The 20,715-nt window shown below is 36.1% G+C and overlaps 2 protein-coding genes across 2 annotated transcripts in view; one reads left to right on the top strand and one right to left on the bottom strand.

Moving 5' to 3' along the window:
- The window catches only part of LOC144440710 (angiotensin-converting enzyme 2-like), a 24,528-nt gene extending 19,208 nt beyond the window's left edge, over positions 1-5,320 (bottom strand). Inside the window, exon 1 of the mRNA XM_078130094.1 lies at positions 5,093-5,320. Coding sequence (XP_077986220.1) covers positions 5,093-5,320 — 228 coding nt within the window. The remainder of the gene's footprint in view (positions 1-5,092) is intronic.
- A 2,321-nt stretch (positions 5,321-7,641) lies between these two features.
- LOC144440709 (angiotensin-converting enzyme 2-like) lies at positions 7,642-20,075 on the top strand. Its single transcript, XM_078130092.1, has 13 exons — positions 7,642-7,666; positions 7,982-8,124; positions 10,813-10,974; positions 11,507-11,600; positions 12,841-12,984; positions 13,160-13,366; positions 14,008-14,105; positions 14,892-15,064; positions 16,478-16,701; positions 17,378-17,522; positions 18,426-18,524; positions 19,292-19,414; positions 19,874-20,075. The coding sequence occupies exons 1-13, from the start codon at positions 7,642-7,644 to the stop codon at positions 20,073-20,075; spliced, it is 1,839 nt and encodes a 612-aa protein (XP_077986218.1).
- Positions 20,076-20,715: the final 640 nt, after the last annotated feature.

The following is a 20,715-nucleotide window of genomic DNA, read 5'->3' as shown; positions in this document are numbered from 1 at the left end:
TATCTATTTTCGTGTGAAATCCGTGCAGATAAGTATCGAAAATCGAAAATTGTTTATTTTAAAAATTCATATCCAAAGAGGAATTTGAAACAAAAAAATGAAAAAGTACTTGACAATTTTTACTTCATGCATTTACCAGTACATGACAATATTAGTGAAATTTGTGTGTTTTACGTGCATAATTTAAAGATACATTAATAAACTTTGTGATTTTTCTTCAATATGTAGAAAAAACTGCTATCGGCCATCCTTGTGGACGGAATTTTGTTACATCAAATGAAAGTCCAATAATGGCCTGGAGGTTGGAACTTGTGACAAAAAGTAAATTATTGGTATTCATCAAACTGATGATCGCTGTTATTAGTATGACGTCACTTCTTGTCTACATAGTAAGAACAAATAACATATACTACTATCATGCTATGGCTACAGATCAACTTCAAAGCACCTCACGATTCAGTGTTTCAAAAACTCCAACATTAACTCCTCCACCTTCCTTTTGCGAAGCTATAAATCAAACGAGAATTAATAATTCAATATCATGCGAAATACTGATGACTGCGCTAAGATTTTGTCAAAATGACGTAAAGGTGGGAAAGAATCCACTTCCAAATTTTTATCTCACCAGAAATGCGAGTGAGTCCTCGGATTACAAAGATTATCGTGCAGCAAACATTGCCCATGTACATTTACCTAAGTCAGGTGGTACATCAGTAGATAACTTGCTCAAAGAAATGGCAAAGAAGAACAAAATGAGAAGTATAGTTGTAAGTCATTGTAAAGAACTCTACGAAACTGGAAAAGCAATGAGAAACAATAAACAACGACAGTTCTTTTACTCAAAGAGGGTTTATGGCATCCACGATTACGCGGATCCGGAAAGACCATTTGCTTATGTCACCTGGTTCCGGGATCCAATCAAACGTCTCGTTTCGTCATATTTCTATAACAAGAAAACGAAGTGTTCAGGTATTCATGAGATATGCGTCAAATACGTCGTTAAAAGTTCTAATATTACGGATTATCTCGTGAAAACTAAAAATATCCATTTCCAAGACATGAATAATCACTACACTCGACTTCTACAATTTGGAGATTATCCGGAAATCGATTTCACATTCGAAGATGGCGTCAAAATCGGTGGAGTTGACCTTAAAAACGCAACAAACATCCCTCCAATAGAAGAAAAACACTTCCTAGTAGCCAAGAGAAATCTGGAAGAGAACATGGCATTCGTTGGCCTGACTGAAGATTTCAAGACGTCACAAGACATGCTGAGTCGTCTTTTTGGAATACGCTTACAGAAGAACGAAATACATGCCGATGCAAATAACCATACATACGACTTAACACAATTTGAATACAACGAGTTACGTCGTAGAAATATATGGGATTTTTTACTCTATGATAGTGCCAGGGATATTTATTACCGACAAAAGGAAACTTATTTGCAAAGTTTGCATAGGTAACTTACTCGTGCATTATACAAGGTGTATGTCAATATTTCTTTCAGTAAATGATGTATTACAGACAGGAATTTTAGAGTTTGTTCTAACATTTTCTCTGTTGTTTTTAATTCATAAGATCTCTATATCTTAGTAATTGAATTTTAATGAAATGCAATGATCAAAACAATGTTTTCATTGGGTGGTGTCTGTGAATTTGAAATACAATGATCAAAACAATGTTTTCATCGGGTGGTGTCTATGAATTTAAAATACAATGATCAAAACAATATTTTCATCGGGTGGTGTCTATGAATTTGAAATACAATGATCAAAACAATGTTTTCATCGGGTGGTGTCTGTGAATTTGAAATATAATGATCAAAACAATATTTTCATCGGGTGGTGTCTATGAATTTGAAATACAATGATCAAAACAATGTTTTCATCGGGTAGTGTTTGTGAATTTGAAATACAATGACCAAAACAATGTTTTCATCGGGTGGTGTCTGTGAATTTGAAATACAATGATCAAAACAATGTTTTCATCGGGTAGTGTATGTGAATTTGAAATACAATGATCAAAACAATGTTTTCATCGGGTGGTGTCTGTGAATTTGAAATACAATGATCAAAACAATGTTTTCATCGGGTGGTGTCTGTGAATTTGACATACAATGATCAAAACAATGTTTTCATTTGGTGGTGTCTGTGAATTTGAAATACATTGATCAAAACAATGATTTCATTTCTGTGAATTTGAATTGCAATGATCAATGCATGCATGCGTGCATCTGTGCATGTGTGCATGTATGCATGTATGCATGTATGTATGTATGTATGTATGTGTATATGTGTGTATGTATGTATGTATGTATGTATGTATGTGTATATGTGTGTATGTATGTATGTATGTATGTATGTATGTATGTATGTATGTATGTATGTATGCATAATGAATGAATATGAATGAACGAACTAACGAACTCATTAGCCCTTCTCACTCCAAGACAAATTAGAGTAGGTGTTAAAGAGATTGTTGCACGAGTTGCGGTTAAATGTGAAAAACTACAAATACATGTCCATTCTAACCTGTTAACTTCGCTTTGTCATATTTGCATAATTAATGAATTTTACCAATTAAAGGGGCGTACCATGTAATTATTTAGCTCATAATTTCGCATTGCGTACAATGCATGTTGAAATAACAATCCAAAGGCTGTCATTTCAAAATGTATCCAGTTTACATCTGACGCAAAGAATGCATGTTTATGATAACACGGCTGGAAACTATTAGTTCGACTCATGCCAAAAACAATCAAAATGTCCGTCAGTATACCCTTCTGTGATACTTTGATGAAATATGTACAGACATCACTAATGAAAGAAAACAGACGTGCTTGACAAGAAGTTACTAATTTGTTAAAACATGTTTAGGGTGGGGGCTTAAATTAGGGTCGGAACGATTATCGGAAACCCACAATTCTTTTTTTTGGTCTGAGAAGTTTATCTTGCCAATTGGGTGAGTTACAAACACAGCTAGACATGGCCTATATCATTTCACTTTGTGTAATTTCAAGTAGAAACAACGTTTTAAAGTTGCTTTATCATTTCAAAATCCAAAATAAATACCCATTTTTCGCCATATGTCACTTTTTAATCTAATCAATGAAGTTAAAAATCAACCAGTTCATTATGTTTATCTTAATTTTATCTTTAAAATGTTTCATTCGCGAGTCTGGGATGTGTCGTGAGTCACCACTGTAAATTAATGGCGCGATGGCGTGTGTGTGCTTCTTTCACACGGTTCCGTTCTGCTTTTTTTTTTGATAAACATTTCAACTAAAATTTGATACAGAGGTTCTGTAACTGTGGATAATTTACCCAGGAATGGACATTTTGATAACAATAACAATTTCGAAATCATGCCTAACCTCTTGTTATTTGAAGTATTGGAACTTGGTCCACTAAGTCGTGGCAACCGTAGCACATGATTTAAACTGAATGCCTCCGTTAGGGCAAAAACGTAGATTGTTGGGCCTACACATGTATGTACACATTGTTGGAATGGAAATTCTGAACTATAGCTATATTATAGATGATATGTACTACTTAATCGGAAAAGTCAATGATACGAATCTGCATGAAGTTTGAAGCTTACATAATTAACATATTGCCTAATTATGAAAAAAAAACATTAATTTTGCAAATTAACCATTTAGCTTATAAGTTACATAATTAAGCTTTAAATGGCGCATGCGCGTCTTTACCATAAATGCATGCACTAAATTATCGAAATTTAATTTGCTTTTTAAAGATATTGCCCAATTATCGAAATGATTACTTATGGAAATTACATGCACATCACAATTGAAACTACCTAAGCACATATATCAGACACGAATGATTTTGTATGGTTGATGGGCGTATCAAGTTAAATGAATTATGAAGTTTGCATTCTTAAGATATAGCCTAATTACCGGAAATCATTAATTATACAACTTAGCCATTAAAATGAAAAACTAAGCTAACAGGCTTATTTGGATAAACGCGCTTTATTATGGTTAATGTGTGTGCCATAAAAAGTAAAAGTTCCATCAACAATAATCCCAGGAAGGTGCTTATTATTATGGTTGATATATGTACCACATTAAATTAAAATTGAAGTATGCATTCTTAAGATTTGTCATAATTACCGAAAATCATTAATTATGCAAATTATTCATTAAAACTAAGCTACATCAACAAACTTTTATATTACATATGTGCATTGTTATGGTTAGCATATGTACTATTACTGAAATCATTAATTATGCAAATCATTCATTAAATCTTTAAGCTATGTCAATAAACTTAATAACGTAGGTGCTTTTTCATGGTTAACATACAAATCAAATTATAATCAATTTGAAGTATGCATTACAAAGATATAACCTAATTACTAAAAGCCATTCTCTACATATATGCAAATGACTAATTAATGTTCATTGGATGTTTACCAAATACTAATCAGTTCTTTTCATTACCATATAGAAGATGTGTAACAAGTTTCATTAGAATTGATGCAGTATATTTTGAGATATCGTGTCCACAGACAGATGGACATAGACAGACAGACAGACAGACAGACAGACAGACAGACGCGTGACATTTGGCTGAAAATTATATAATAACTGATAAGATTGAAATTATTAGTACCAGTATTTTGCCATTGCATTCGAACACAATTTAACATTGTGGTAACCGAACTTTCACAGTACCCAGCTTAGATAGACACAAACTAAAGCTGTTGCCGTTGAATTTGGTAGAATTTTCAATTGGGTGATAGTAGTGCCTTTGTTTCACCTTGTGCTAAAGATAATGGAAACACTTGAAGGTCCCAAAATATACAATGTAAAGTCACGGAAGTCATTCAGAAACGCCACCCTACTGTAAGTAGACCAACATTCATTCAATAGCTTAATAAATATTTCGCAAAACAATAGTTTGTTAGTGTCTTTGAAAGTTCGTTTTCTGCCGTCCAGTAGCTAACGCAGTTTACACAGAAGAAACTTGCGATGTAGATTAACATGTTTCTAAAGCACGTCGCCATGGCCACTGGTTGATTCCAAGATAAAATTTGCAAACAAATAGCAGGTTTAGCTTACCAATATGTCCAAATTATGGCTTGTTAAGTTGGTTGAGTAATCCCATTCCGCGTGCACGGCGCGTGGTATGACGATTTGAGCTTCTTCATTGTAATTTTCAAGGAACATTTGTACTTCATCTTCGCTGTAAGTTGGTGTAGGGACGTCGTCTGCCGTGCATAGCGTACAAAATATGCACCCCAAGACTATGAACAACATATAAACCCGATTTATTTTCCAGGATGACATTTTAGCAACTGGCAGAGAATTAAGTTGTGTGTGTGAATGACGGTGGATGAAAAACTGTATCACGAACAGGTGGGGTGTGCTATCTCCAGGTTGATGACGTCATGTTTGTACATTAGCATCTTTCAAGCCACCATATATAACTATAGATATAATTTAATGTAAATGACAAAAACAGCTGTCATCCTCGACTTTAAAATCACCATACATTTATTCCATACAAATTGAGCTGTAATCTACAAACAGTGTATTGTTGTATATTGATGGTCTAATGTTTGTTGAATAGTTCATGACGAGTATCGTTTATCTCTTTGAAAGTAAGTACAAAAACCAAAGGCAATGTATTTTGTATATGCACCTTAAATTCGGACTATCTTGGTTAATCATGGGATTCCCGACTAAGATATCTATTCTTATCGTTGTCTGTCTGTCTGTCTGGCCCTCCCCCTGTAATTTATTTGAAGGCCCCCTAAGTAGAGCGGAGGTTAACGAGGCTCTATTACCACTACCAGTTTATGTATTTCATACTTGTCTCGAGCTCTGGTTACTCGCCCCAAAGTCCAGACGACCTCTTCTGAGCCAGATATGTCAACTTTTTCCATTCGTAATACGAAAAAATATCCATGGTTGACATAGCAACAATTTACGCAATGAACTCGTTTAGCTCTTTGTACAAGCTAACCAAACCAGAGAATTCGTGGTTTGTATCATGGATTCGAGAACTTTGACCCTTCGTATAACAAAACACAACGTTTGAAAACTGTATGAGAAATACTAAGTCATCAAACTTTAAAATAAATTCAATTGTTGTATCAGTCTTCCCAAACATAAAATAGATAATATGTAAAACTAGGTCACAGAGTGGACAAATGTTTAGATAAGTTGACAGTCGTAACAGCACCAACTATCCCACGACCGTGCCTTTTCAAACTGTGCTCTAAAACTTTGGAATGGCTTACAATAAGAAATTCGTCTGTCATCAAATCTGGAATCTTTTAAGAACAAATATTGAACAATATAGGTACGAACCAAGGATAAGAACAAATACCGCAGTTCAGACAAGGCACTGCCATTATACCTTCCGCAAGGAAGGCTATATATTACTAATATTAGGGATGAAAAGTCTCTGTGTGTGTATGTGTCTATGTGTGTCTCTATGTCTATCTGTGTGTATGTCTGTTTGTCTGTGTCGTCATTTTCTCAAAAACGGCTGGCTCAATTGAAAAAAAATTTGGTGCACATATTCTTTAGGTAATGGCTAGAAGTGATTATGTTTTGAAAACATTCCATAAATATTAATGAATTATTTACATAATTAATGGTTTTCGGTAATTAGGTTATATCTTAAGAATTCAATATAATTTGGTACATACATTGATGATAACAAAGTGCATGTGTCATATAAAGTTTGATAATAAAGCTTGTAGTTTTAATGACTCTTTTGTATAATTAATGATTTTCAGTAACCAGGCTATATCTTAAGAATGCACGCTTCAAATTGTTGTACATACTTCAAACATAACAATCACATATGTCCTGAAAAGCTTTTCATTTAGGCTATATCTTACAAATACATTCTTTGAATTCAAAAATCGGTACATACTTCAAACATAACTAATTGCATATATATTTTGATGCATTACAACAATTATTGTGTGTAGGAACGAAAATCTAAAGGCATCCACCTTAAATCTGGTAGAAATGTTTTTCTTCAATCAAACCCCACAACACAGTGACTGCCTGTATCCAAAATTTTCCAAACAGGAAGACCCCCTCCCACTGCCAAGTTTAGAAACAGGGTACCCCCCCCACACACACACACACACAAAGAAACTGACGTAACCCTAATGAGAAATTTATGTAATTAGTACAAATTGTACAAGTGTTATAAAAAAAATTAGAGGTAATCAAGTGTTCTTGTGGAATATAAATACAATATCTTATTCAAACCCGAGAACCACGTACGTAGTAAATTTATTTGATGGTCATTCGAATTTTAAAACATGTACGCCATATTTGAACATTTTTTTACCATATTTACACCGCAGGTTTCAATGATTTGAATATATACTGGCACGAATATCTTTTTTATTGTTATGTATACATTTAAGATCTTGGATCACTCAATAAAACTTCAAAGCAATTTAGTCCAAGTATATATTTTCAGTAAGGAGAGGGGAACAGAGTGACATTTTTCTTATAAAAATTTCTACGATTAGGTAAAAAAAAATCAGCTGATGTCTTTCTCAGTGAAGGGTCACTCAGCTTGAACGTCCAAATGTATATTCTCCTTTTATCTATCCTTATTTGTTTTAGTGGGAACGATGAAACCATGCAGTGATGAAATAGGTAAAATAGTACGTAGTCATTTGTTTTGAATAATGACATTTACAAATAAAGAATTTAAAGTGATACCTAAGCTTATGTTGTCAATAGTTATTTTAACTTCTAACTGAAGTTATGGGGCTTAGTTTTTAAAAAAAAAATCATGAAGCTGGGGTACATCAATGACGTCATCAAGCTGGAGATAACAGATCTTCGATTCGTACATTTATTCACATCAATTCAGTTCTCTGTCGGTTGTTAAAATGAAATCGTGGAAAAACAATCGATGGTTTTTGCTGTTCATGATCTTGGTGTCCATGTGTTGTACGTTTTCTACAGCACAAGACCCAACTTACACGGAAGAAGAAGCACAAGCTTTCCTCGACTATTACAATGGTGAGGCCCAAATCGTCATACCAAGCTACGTGCATGCGTACTGGGATTACTCTACAAACTTAACAAGTCATAACCTTGAGATTTTGGTAAGTAAAGAAATTTTTTCCCCATTCATTTCCAAATCTTTTAGAATTACACACCTGATAAAAAGCCGGTCTGGGTTCGAAACGTAGTGAAAAATAGAAGTTTCAATAAATTTAAATAAATGGTGACAGGTCCTTTTTTTCTAAAATTCACGAATCTACCAAGACACCTGGTCGGCATTCCCTGGTCTCTGTACCTAATTCTTTTATAATCAAAGACCGTGTGTTGTTCCTCGTCGTTTCACATTTAGGGCTCACCTTAAACCAAATCTGACCAAACAGAAATGAGATATTTCGCATATGATTATGACTTGACAAGCACATTTTTCCTGCACCGACTTTTTGAGATTAAAACGAGTAACATATTTTACTTTGAAATCACTGTCTACACAAGAAAAGTTCTGTTTGATGTTATCTAAAATGAATTATATCAGGGTATATCGATCTTCAAATAACTGAATTTAGTTTTTCAAAGCTTTTATTCATTAATTTTGAACCATAAAGAATTGAAATAAGTCCGGTGTGTGATGTTGTGAGTTGCAATTTGTCGAATGGGGAGATATACACTGTGCGTACTGGCACCTGGATCATAGGTACTAGATGGGGTTACAAAATGTTGACACGACTTCTGTGTAATTCACTTCTATCTGCCCATCATATTTGTTAGATCCACCTATTTCATCATACACTGTTTACAAACGTTATCTTCTCGTTTTGTATTGTGTTAATGATGTTTGCTGCTGTGACGAGTTTCTGTGTGAACATTTCTGTAATTTGCAATGTGGTATTACCTAGGGTCACAATATATCACTCACAATACGTAACCTATTGATTCTGCGGATAACCTTATATATCAATTATATGCAGTGTCTGAATACCTGTCATGGTTATTGCAGTTTCTGGTTGTCTTGTACAAAGGTGATGTAGGAATTTCGACCAAAATATTGCAAATTACTATTGTGAATCAAAACTGTGTTGTTGTTGTTGTTGTTGTTGTTGTTGTTGTTGTTGTTGTTGTTGTTGTTGTTGTTCATGTGGTGGTGATGGTGGTAGTTGTGGCTGGTGATGGTGGTAGTTGTGGCTGTTGTTGTTGTTGTTGTTGTTGTTGTTGCAATTGGTGGTGGTGGTGGTGGTGGTGGTGGTGGTGGTGGTCCAATTTTTGAATTCATTTTTTTGTCGTCCCGGAAGGATTTACAAACACATGTACCTACTAAGTATTCGACCAAAAGGCAGCACGTGATAATGATAATTCCATAGTCTAATGGGTATCACCAACTGTATATGTATGAAGTTGTCTGAAAATCTTGTGAGCTATAATCAATTCTACTCGATCAGTGATTAGGGTGCTTTCAGTAATTTACAAGGGGGGCAGGAGGGATTAGGTCACTTTTTGCAAATCAGCTCACTGGAGAAGGCCATATTTTAGAAAATGGGACTAGGGGAGGATTACATTGTACTTCGACTAATTGTATTGTCTAACTTTGCAATATTTAGGCGGTTTTGCTGTTAGTTGTAATGTAACGAGATTAGGAACGGATCTCACAGTTGTAAAGGGGGAAACAGGATGACAAGATATTGGGGATAATGTGGTTGAGTGGCGATGACGATGTCAGTTGTGTGCTCATCTCATGTTTGGGAGGTCTGGCCATCATCTCAGCCAAATAGATCCAAAAGTAGGCATTGATCTAATGCAAACACAAACTCACTGTGGTGGTAATAGTGGTAAACAACAAATGCCTTTAATAATTATCACTGTGGCGGGATCTTACTACAGTAACATTCCCTGACCTCCTGATGGCTAATCTTGAGCTCTAACAACTATGCCACAGGGAGCCGGGGTTCTTTGAACAGATAGAACAATATTTTAGAGAATGGGTATTGAGGGAAGGTCACTTTGTAACATAGCGGACTAGGCAGAGGGTGACAATTTATTTATGGCATATTCCAGATTAGATTTCCTCACCCCCCCCCCCTCTGTAATTATTGAAGGCTCCCTTAGGTTTTTTCCAGACCACTTGTGTTACGTTGCTTTTTTCAAGAATTGAGAATTTAGGTGTTTTTTGCTTTGGTTTTGAAACCTTTTAATTTGAGTGATATTGATAATCTTAAATTGTTTACATAGCCATTATTTAAAACACTTGTCGGAAAATCCCTAACCCTATGCCACATATTGGGGGCTTGTTAATAATTATTTAATTTTTTCGATATTTTTTGCATTGGATCCGATCGTACACTCCTACTGGCCAGCAACATGCTAAAAGTATGTATGTATGTATGTATGTATGTATGTATGTATGTATGTATGTATGTATGTATGTATGTATGCATGCATGTGTGCATGTATGTATGTATGTATGCATGCATGTATGCATGTATGTATGTATGTATGTATGTATGTATGTATGTATGTATGTATGTATTTATTATGTATGTATGTATGTATGTATGTATGTATGTATGTTGTGCATGTATGCATGTATGTATGTATGCATGTATGCATGTATGTATGTATGTATGCATGCATGTATGCATGTATGTATGTATGCATGCATGCATGCATGTATTTATGTATATGTGTGCATGTGTGCGTGTGTGTGTGTGTGTGTGTGCGTGTGTGTGTTTAGCTTTATTTGTTCTTTCATTCACTCCAAGCTTGTACCGTCTTTATTTCAATAAATGCATTTATTCCAGCTAGAAGAAGGTGTGAAGTATGCCGCCTTCGCCAATGAAGCTCATGTAAATGCTTCATTGTTTATGGATGATTTAGAACATTACAGCGACTCTGTTGCCAGGGAAATGGGGTTCATTTATGATATCGGGGATTCGATTTTACCAGAAGATGACTTCAATGAAGTATGTATCTTTATAAAGTTGGTGACGCTTTTTTTCTCTATATTCTTCAATTCAGTTCTGAATCAATTCAACTCAGAAACTTAAAGTTTATTTTCTGGTCATAAAAACACATAACTCACATACAAAGAAAACAAAGAATCCATATTCATTAACAGTTACACTTAATAAATATTTACAACGAAATAGTCACAAGTACCACAGACTTGTCTGTGTAACTACTGAACAAGCGACACAAAACTGGTGCTGCCTAAGCCAAGTAACGAGCCCAATGTCTACCACCAGCTATATAGCGCCCCCTATCATCATTGTTATCAGTAATTAGGGGATATCCGTAGTTTTACAGAAAAAGGCATTAGAATATCACTCTTATGTATTGAGTTGTTGAAGACGTGTCCTAGTAATTTTACGGTAAGATAACCAATTTTAAAAGAAAAACATGGTAGTTTAGGAAATGCTACAATTCAGTATTGAATAAATATTATTCTCCATTCCCCTCCCCTCTTCCTTATTCCTCGGCTTTTACCACCTACAGCTACAAAATGTCTTGTCCAACATGAGTTTAACCTATGCCCTAGGAGAGGTGTGCGTACCGTGGGATGAAAATGAATGTCATTTACAAGACCCAGGCAAGTACATTTACATAATAATATATCAGTACATTTTTATGCCCTCAAGGATTCTTTCTGTTGCTGTAGATTTCTGATGGAATCCATTTTAACCCAATGGCAACTTCAAGGTGGAAGAGAGTAGGGGTGGAGGTTAGAAAGGTACCATTTCTGTCAGATAACACGGTGGGATATCAAAATGACCGACCAAGAACAAAATATTAAAAGTGTGTGGTCACATGGTCATTCTTGACCAATCTTCAAATGAAAAAACTATAGACAGAACAACAGGTCGTTCACATAGATCAAGCAATTTTAGAAGTTGACGATAGATAGCAGAGACATTTTAGAAGTTGATGGCAGATACTTTCGGAAAAGACAGAGCAATTTTACGAATTGACGACAGATATTTCAAAAATGAACAAAGCAATTCTAGAAGTTGCCGACAGATACTTTGGTAAGGAAGAAAGCAGTTTTAGAAGTTGACGACAGATTGGTAATGCAGGAAAGAACAAAGTTAGTTTAGAATTCAAGTTGACAACAGATACTGTGGGAAAGTACAAAACGAATGCAGAAGTTGACGACAGATACTGCAGAACAGGGCAAAGCATTTTAGAAGTTGACGTCAGATACTGCAGAACAGAGCAAAGCATTTTACAAGCTGACGACAGATACCCAGGGAAAAAGCAATTTGAAAACGATTTTAGAAGTTGACGACAGATACTGCAGAACAGGACAAAGCATTTTAGAAGTTGACGTCAGATACTGCAGAACAGAGCAAAGCATTTTACAAGCTGACGACAGATACCCAGGGAAAGAGCAATTTGAAAGCGATTTTAGAAGTTGACGTCAGATACTTTAATTAAGAACAATGTAATATTACAAGTTGGCAAAGTAATTTTAGAATTCAAGTTGACGATAGATCTTAATTGTTAGAAAATACAAAACATTTGCAGAAGTTGACAACGCATACAGCGTGAAAGAACAAAGCAATTTTAGAAGTTGAACGATATATACTTCGGGAAAGAAGATAGCAATTCCAAACGTTGACGGCAGATACTGCAGGAAAGAACAAAGCAATTTTTACAAGTTGTACTTTTGACGACAGATACTGTGGAAAAGAACAGATTAATTTTAGATTGAGAAATTTGGCAAGACATTTTGGCAAGACTTGAAAGGTTTACCTATGAAACTCATACCTGACGGTGTCGAGATCCGGTGGTTAGATTTTCCATCATAGATTTGTGTTTATATTTTTCAGTTTTGACAAACATCATGGCCACCTCGACTAATTATACTCAACGACTGTGGGTATGGAAACACTGGAGAGATGACACTGGGAGAAAACTACGAGAAGTGTACGTGGATTACGTGAGACTGAAGAATCAAGCTTCCGTACTTAATGGTACGTGTGTATGAATAGGTGGACGACATGCATAGTACATTAATAATTTTCTTATCCTGGAAAATAAGTAAATACAGATCTTGCGAATCACATTCCACAACGGTTAAAATGAAAATTCATATGTGTGAACCCTGATGAGAGATTACATGACTTGTATGTGTGTTCTGTTGTCCAGGTTACGACGATTACGGTGCTTATTGGAGAGCAAACTACGAGGACGATATGGAAGAACACGAAGATTTGGAAGCAGACATGTGGGAGATGTATTTCGATATACTACCACTCTATGAAAAACTACATACATATGTACGTTACAGGTTAAAAGATATCTATGGAGATAACATAAACAGGGATAGAGGATGCCTACCAGCCAATGTGTTAGGTAAGCTCTACATCTCTACTGCCCTCTCGAGGCTACTGCTTACTAATTAACTGTAATTACAACGTCACAATATAGTTTCTCTTATCACGAGTCTTAATTTATCCGCGTAAAACTCAAATTTATTTTTTTCATCAGACCTGGGCGTATCAAACTTTAAGTGGTGATTAAATGCAGCTATAACTTGTATGGCTTGGAAAAAGCCTGCAGTGGTACAATGGGGAAAGGCATTTAAATTCGTGAAGCAAACAAAGTTCGATATTTTACACCTTGAAAGAATTGCCTTGGTATTGTTTTTCTGCAGGGGTTCATGAGGTATGAAGCGCCTATATGTGTTACCTTCCCATGATTCTTTGGCCCAATGTCCAGGAGACCTCTTCCGAGCCAGATTTGTCAACTCTCATGGCTATAGACGCAGACCAATGCAATGTTAGCTACTCTCTCTCTCTCTCTCTCTCTCTCTCTCTCTCTCTCTCTCTCTCTCTCTCTCTCTCTCTCTCTCTCTCTCTCTCTCTCTCTCTCTCTCTCTCTCTCTCTCTCTCTCTCTCTCTCTCCCATATATATTATGTTTTCTTAATTTCAATTGAGCTTTTCCACAAACATAAGCGGGGTCATTCAGCGACATTCACTTTCCGTTCCAACAGGTGACATGTGGGGGCGTTTTTGGACCAATCTGTACAATCTAGTGGTGCCATATCCAGATGCTGGCAATGTTGACGTCACAGATGAACTAATAGCACAGGTAAGGATTTCATTCCGGCAGCTTTCGCTAAGGTTGGCCCAATCATTTGAAAGACGTTATAGAGGTTATCCTCGTACCTGATAAATTTCAGCACTTCCCCAGAAAAAAAAACAACGAGGATGTTTTCAATCTCCCAGATATCAGTAGCCTTTTAGATAACTAACGAGCAGTTTTATTTTGTTTGCTAAACTAGAATATTCTCCATTTGTACCTCCACTAAGGAGAGGTTATGTTATGCTTCTGTCTGTCCATGTGTGTGCATGTGTATGTGTGTGTGTGTGTGTCCGTCTGTCTGTGGACGCGATATCTTAAAGACTATTGGATCAATTGTAATGAAACTTATAAGACATCTTTCCTATGCTAATCACAAGAACTGGTTAGATTTTGGTAAACACCCAATAAAGATATTAATTATTTGCATATATCCTAAGAATTCACTCTTCAAATTAAACATAATTTGGTACATGTGTTGACCACAATGAAGCACAAATGTCGTATATAATTGATGATGTGGTGTATAGTTTTAATGAATTTGTAGTAATTTGGTTATATCTTAACGATGCACATATCAAATTCTGCAATGTTTGGTACATATATCAACCATAACAAAGCGCACATGTTCTAAAAAGCAAGTTGGCATTGTTCTAGTTTTAATGAATTTGTTGACCTAAATATTCAGCCCCCTCCCCCAGCATATATTTGCTGTGAAAGTGTATGACATTTACGTCCACATTGCATGAATGATATACAATGTGTATAAACCCATGCCTATTTTTCTGTCCTCAGAACTACACAGCTTTGACGATGACGGAATTAGCCGATGATTTCTTTGTCTCCATGGGACTGATACCAGCTCCTCAAGAATTCTGGGACGAGTCTATGCTGACAAGACCAGATGATGGTAGACAAGTTGAATGTCATGCAACAGCTTGGGATTTCTACAATCAAATAGACTTCAGGTAATACAACAACAACAACAACAACAACAACAACAACAACAACAACAACAACAACAACAACAACAGCAGCAGCAGCAACAACAACAACAACAATCATATTGACTGAATTGGACAACACAATTAAAGTCTCAGTTCAGACATAATTAAGGTCAATGACTATCGACAAATAGTACTTCTCCGACTTTCAACTGGGATACCAAAGTAGTATGATCTGTCTCTGTCAGTCTGTCAGTCTCACTTTCTATCCGAGTCCGTCTATCCATCTCTCTTCCCTGTCGTCATTTGTCTGTCAGCGAACCCACTTTCTTTCTTTTCATACATAATCCCAACGTCACCTTAATTGTTTTACCCTTGCAATTGGCTTTTGTGTATCCTTTCACTTTATCAGCACCTTCCCTTTGTCTTTGCAATTGTGTGCCCATATTCCCTCCCTTGCTTTGGCTAAACTGTCTGTTGCAGGATATAAATGTGCACTGATGTGAAGATCGATATCACCAACTTGATCAGTCTTTACCATTTTGGTGATCCTTTTTTAAAAAATGTTTCTCATTTCTTTTACAACTATGGGTCGGCCGGTCGATTAAAAAACTGCAAAAAGTACAAAATCATCTTCTTTATGTTTCCCTGCGTCTCCTTTTCCTTCTCTCTATCTTCATTTCATTGGATTCCTGGTAACACACCCTTTCCCGTCTTCTCTACAAAATTAGCATGTTATAAGACCACTCCACTTGAATAAAAGAATGAAAGAAATGCTCTGCTGTTCATGAACAAGTATCGCCGCCACCGCCATGACTGTCGATGGCATAGACAGTCCAGACACTTGCTGATTCTTGCCATTGATGGCGCTGTTCCGCAAAATATCATGGGTGGGCTAAAATAAAAATATCTTTCTATTTTGATGTCGTGGCTGAAAATTTGGGTCGGCTGGGTAAAGAGAAACAGAAGCAACAATAGGCTCACCCTTAGATTGGTCATATAAAGTATTATCTGCAATTCATGAATGTCGTGTTCAGAAGCATTCATGAGGCCGTTGGTGAAGTGATAGCAGTGTCCACCTTCATGCCAAAGTACCTTTACAATGTCAACCTCCAAACGACTATATACACAGGGAGACCAGGCTCAGATAGTTTTGTTTACAAATACAAACAAACAAACAACAAACAAATAAACCGATAAATGAGTAGATAAATACATGTATAAACAACAACAAACAAACACTTTCCCCAAATAGTCACAATGGAGGGGTCTCTCTGTTTGTTTACTTGTTTATTTATTTGTTTCTTTGGGTTTGTTTGTTTACTTGTTTGTTTGTATTTGTAAACAAAACTAACCTGGGCTCTGGGATCCCTGTGGTACATATATGCCTCTAATAATCAAAAGACGCTTATTCGTTCTCTTGTTTGTTAAAACCAGGATCAGGATGTGTACAGAAGTCAATATGGACGACTTAATGACACTTCACCACGAAATGGGTCATATTCAGTACTACTTGCAATACAAAGAATTACCTGTGTCTTTCCGTGATGGTGCTAACGAAGGATTTCACGAAGCTGTCGGTGAGGTCATCGCTCTGTCAGCAGCAACCCCACAACATCTGTATGACGTCGGTTTATTAGATGAACTACCCGACGACTATGGTAGGTCGAAGACAATAAAAATAAATTGAAACCATTAATTCCCGAAGTAAAATTACCATATTCTATCCCCTTAGCATAAATTAACATGTATTTGCATACATTAACAACGCCTCAATTAAGAGTAAATTTGTGCAGGCGCTATAGGCTTTCTTGTTTTAGTAAACATCTCTTATTTTCGCATATACAAAAATGTACACTCGCATTCATATACTCGAACCAGGTTGTATCGATTGGTTGTCAGGGACAACACAGTATTAGTAGATTTACATCCTCATTTATAAGGCTGGCTTCTGACATTTTTTAATTCACATTGATATCTCTAAATTATTGTAATATTTTGTTAAAATTCTCTGTCTAAGTCTCTGTTTCATACTAACTTTCTCTCTCTCCTCTCCCGCCCCTCTTTCTCTCCTCCCCTTTCTCAGTCACTATACCAGACTCCAATATCAATTTCTTACTGAAGCAGGCATATCATATCAACTGAAATTCAATTTTTACCTTTTTTCTCAAATTTCTAATTGTGCCCTTGTCTGTCTGTCTGTCTGTCTGTCTGCCTGTCTGTCGGTCTGTCTGTCTGTCTGTCTGTCTGTCTGTCTGTCTGTCTGTCTGTTTGTATCTTTGATTTATTTTGTCTCTCTATTCACTAATATTCCTTTCTGTTCAATCTCTTAATTAGAATCCGATATCAACTTTCTAATGAAGCAGGCATTGACCATGGTTGCAACTTTACCGTTCAGTATCGGTCTGGAGAAATGGCGATGGGAAGTGTTCCGTGAGAACATTCCCTATGACAAATGGACTTCATCGTTTTGGGAATTGAAGTAAGTGAACGACAAGAAAGTGGCTGCATCTGATTATTACAAATTTTATACCCACGGTAGGCGTAACCAATGTGACAGACATGTCCAAATAAGAGAGCATCAGCCAATTAGAAGTCAGTAAAGCAATTTGGTCATACACCAAACTTTTAATGAAATTTAAGAAAGAAGTTCTCCGTAATTTTTTGGAAAACCGTTTCTTACATTTCATCTGTAGACGTATAGTTTTTTACTTTGCCTTCTGACAATATATATTGTCCACTGTCTATACTGGACCCTACACGAAAGTTTAGCGTATATGGTTTTACTTGAACTACAAAGGTCAAATCAATTCTCACCTTCTAAATCCGTATCTGTCTTACCCTGTCCATTACAGATGAAACTTTGGTAGTAATGATATGGTTACTTCTGCAGCAACACAGACAATGATGGTTATCACCCGCTGCACACTGAATCTGTAATATCAACTCCAGTAGAGGACTGCTAATCCTGTACATGTCAAACACCGAGTCAACATTTTGACAGCTCAAGGGTATAAGCCTCATTACATAATTATAAGAAACTAAGTACAAAATTTACCAGAGTTCTTTGCCTACCGCCATTTTGAATTTTTTGAAATCGTAGAACACAATGGAAATAACTATTAATTACTTTTTTATGCTATCCTCGGCAGTAATGCTTTTATGTATTTTATTGCCAAATAAACAAATCAATTGGGGCACATTTGAAGTATCTTATTGGATAGGAATAACAAATGTTTGGAAATTAAGGGTAAAAGTTGAAGGAAAAAATGACATATTGCCGTGATAGATGAATTTGAATATAATACTTCCACTGAATTATAATTGCCATTATTCTAATGCGTGGTTTGTTTGTTTGTTTGTTTGTTTGTTGTTTCTTTCTCAGACATGTGATACTTGGAGTGGTTGAACCATATCCACGAACTGAACAGGACTTGGACCCTACTGCACTTTACCATGTGGCTAATGATTTTTCATTTTTGAGGTAAATCCATTGTTTCTTGATCCTGTTCTTAGTCTCAAATATTTCATGGATATGTTTTATATGATAGTTAATGTTGCCGTGTGTGTACTTAATATATTGTATAACAAACAACGCGAATACAATCTCACCTTGTGATACAAAGAATACCATCTCTGACTCTATGATAAAACTGCAGACATTAGACATGGACAAACGGAACCTGTTACAAAAAGGGAAAATAAACAAATGAAGTGGATTAATAACAGTTGACACAGCAGGCTGGAACAGCAGATACTTGTATTACACACACTGGTTTGATAAGAACAATTTTATGGTGTCTTTGATGGGGAATATGGAATTCCAGGGGAACTGGAAATTTGTTTTTGAATGTGAACTATTATGTAAAGTGGCAACAAAACTGTTCATATCAAATGATAGAATGTAATATAAGTCTCTCTGTACTTCTTTCATGCTGTGCTAAGTGTTAATTTATCCAATTTAGTTTGTTTATTTTCCCTGTTTGTAATAGGTTCCATTCGTCAATGGTCTGATGTCGGTAGCTGTATGTCGGAGACATTTCTAGAAAGATTATTTTATTGACATTGGAGTTCGACTGTTTCAGATTTTAGAAAGTTGACGTTGAGGGAACCAGCACAGATATCTCTCATCTCGCAGCTTAATGGAGGCTGGGGTTATATATTGTACAAACGTACACCAGTTCTCCCGATAGAAAAGATCATTGTTGGCAAATTTGCACAATAATTTATATCGATAATATGCCTTTCCAGATATTACACCCGTACATTTATACAGTTTCAATTCTATGAAGCTATGTGTGCTGCTAAAGGTTTTGAGGGAGAATTGTTCAAGTGTGACTTTTATAACTCTATTGAAGCCGGTAAAGTGCTTGGGTAAGTTTTATGTATGAACAACAATAATATGTTAATTGGTTCATACTATTTAGATATCACAGAGGGAAGACAGAGGGGAATGAGAGACAGAAAGATAGACAGACAGACAGACAGACAGACAGACAGACAGACAGACAGACAGACAGACAGACAGACAGACAGACAGACAGACAGACAGACAGACATACACACAGACACACAGACAGAGACAGACAGACAGACAGACAGACAGACAGACAGACAGACAGACAGATAGACAGGCACACATACACAGACAGACAGACAGACAGACAGACAGACAGACAGACAGACAGACAGACAGACAGACAGACAGACAGTCAGTCATGAGGTTGGGTAGCAACCCGTGTTTGATGAGGTGGGAAGAAATGGAGAAATTGTGAACAAACGTTGATAAATTAATCATTTTTAAAATTAATGATTTATGTTTTTCTTTGCCAGCGATATGTTAGAGCTTGGTAGAAGTATGCCATGGCCGGAAGCCATGATGGCTATTGCTGGTACAACCGCGATGGAATCCGGACCATTCCTGAACTATTTCCAACCATTGGACGAATGGCTAGATAGAGAACTGCAAGATCTGGGATTAATCGGCGAGATTGGATGGGACCCGGATTGTGTATGGAGACCATATGATGAATAAAAAAGTACAGATCTAACCGGCCATCCCGAGTCTGCTAACGTTGATGCTGGTCTCATTCCTTCGCCCTCTACGTTTACGATGTTAATTGGTTTATCATTGGTAATTCTCATGTTATGAAAGGGTACCTGTTTGGATATCAAAACTCGTGATCATAGAAAATATATTCCTTAGTTTTAGCCTGGTAGATATAACGCAAGTTATACAAAAATGAACATAATAAATGTGATCACTGAAATCAATTCTCATTTTGAAGTTGGAGTAACTTTATTCTATTTGCTTTGAGTAAATGAGTGCATATACTATACATCCAGTATTACTATCCTTTTATGGCTTGACTTTTAAACAAAAGATTTACTATTTGATCATGTGAGGGCGTCCTTCGGGCTTCAGATTGTCTCTTACCGTTAATAATGCACGCACACGTGCGCGCGAGCACACACACAAACACACACACACAAACAAACAAACAAACAAACACACACACACAAACACACGTGTGTGTGTGTGTGTGTGTGTGTGTGTGTTTGTGTCAGAAAAAATAAAGCAAGCATTCAAGATATAACGTAGTGTATGACAAACATATTATATATCATGATAAGTATGATGTTATGTTTTCGTCAGCAGTGGAATATTGTTCGCA

Source organism: Glandiceps talaboti, chromosome 10, assembly GCF_964340395.1.
Source record: "Glandiceps talaboti chromosome 10, keGlaTala1.1, whole genome shotgun sequence".
Lineage (NCBI taxonomy): Eukaryota > Metazoa > Hemichordata > Enteropneusta > Spengelidae > Glandiceps > Glandiceps talaboti.
This window is presented reverse-complemented; position numbering and strand designations above follow the sequence as displayed.

Bases quoted from the DNA above. Each gene is read 5' to 3' on its own strand.
- LOC144440709 (XM_078130092.1), top strand. From the start codon at position 7,642: ATGAAACCATGCAGTGATGAAATAG. The intron at 13,367-14,007 runs GTAAGCTCTACA...CCGTTCCAACAG, and splicing joins CCTACCAGCCAATGTGTTAG to GTGACATGTGGGGGCGTTTT. The intron at 17,523-18,425 runs GTAAGTGAACGA...TTTCTTTCTCAG, and splicing joins TCATCGTTTTGGGAATTGAA to ACATGTGATACTTGGAGTGG.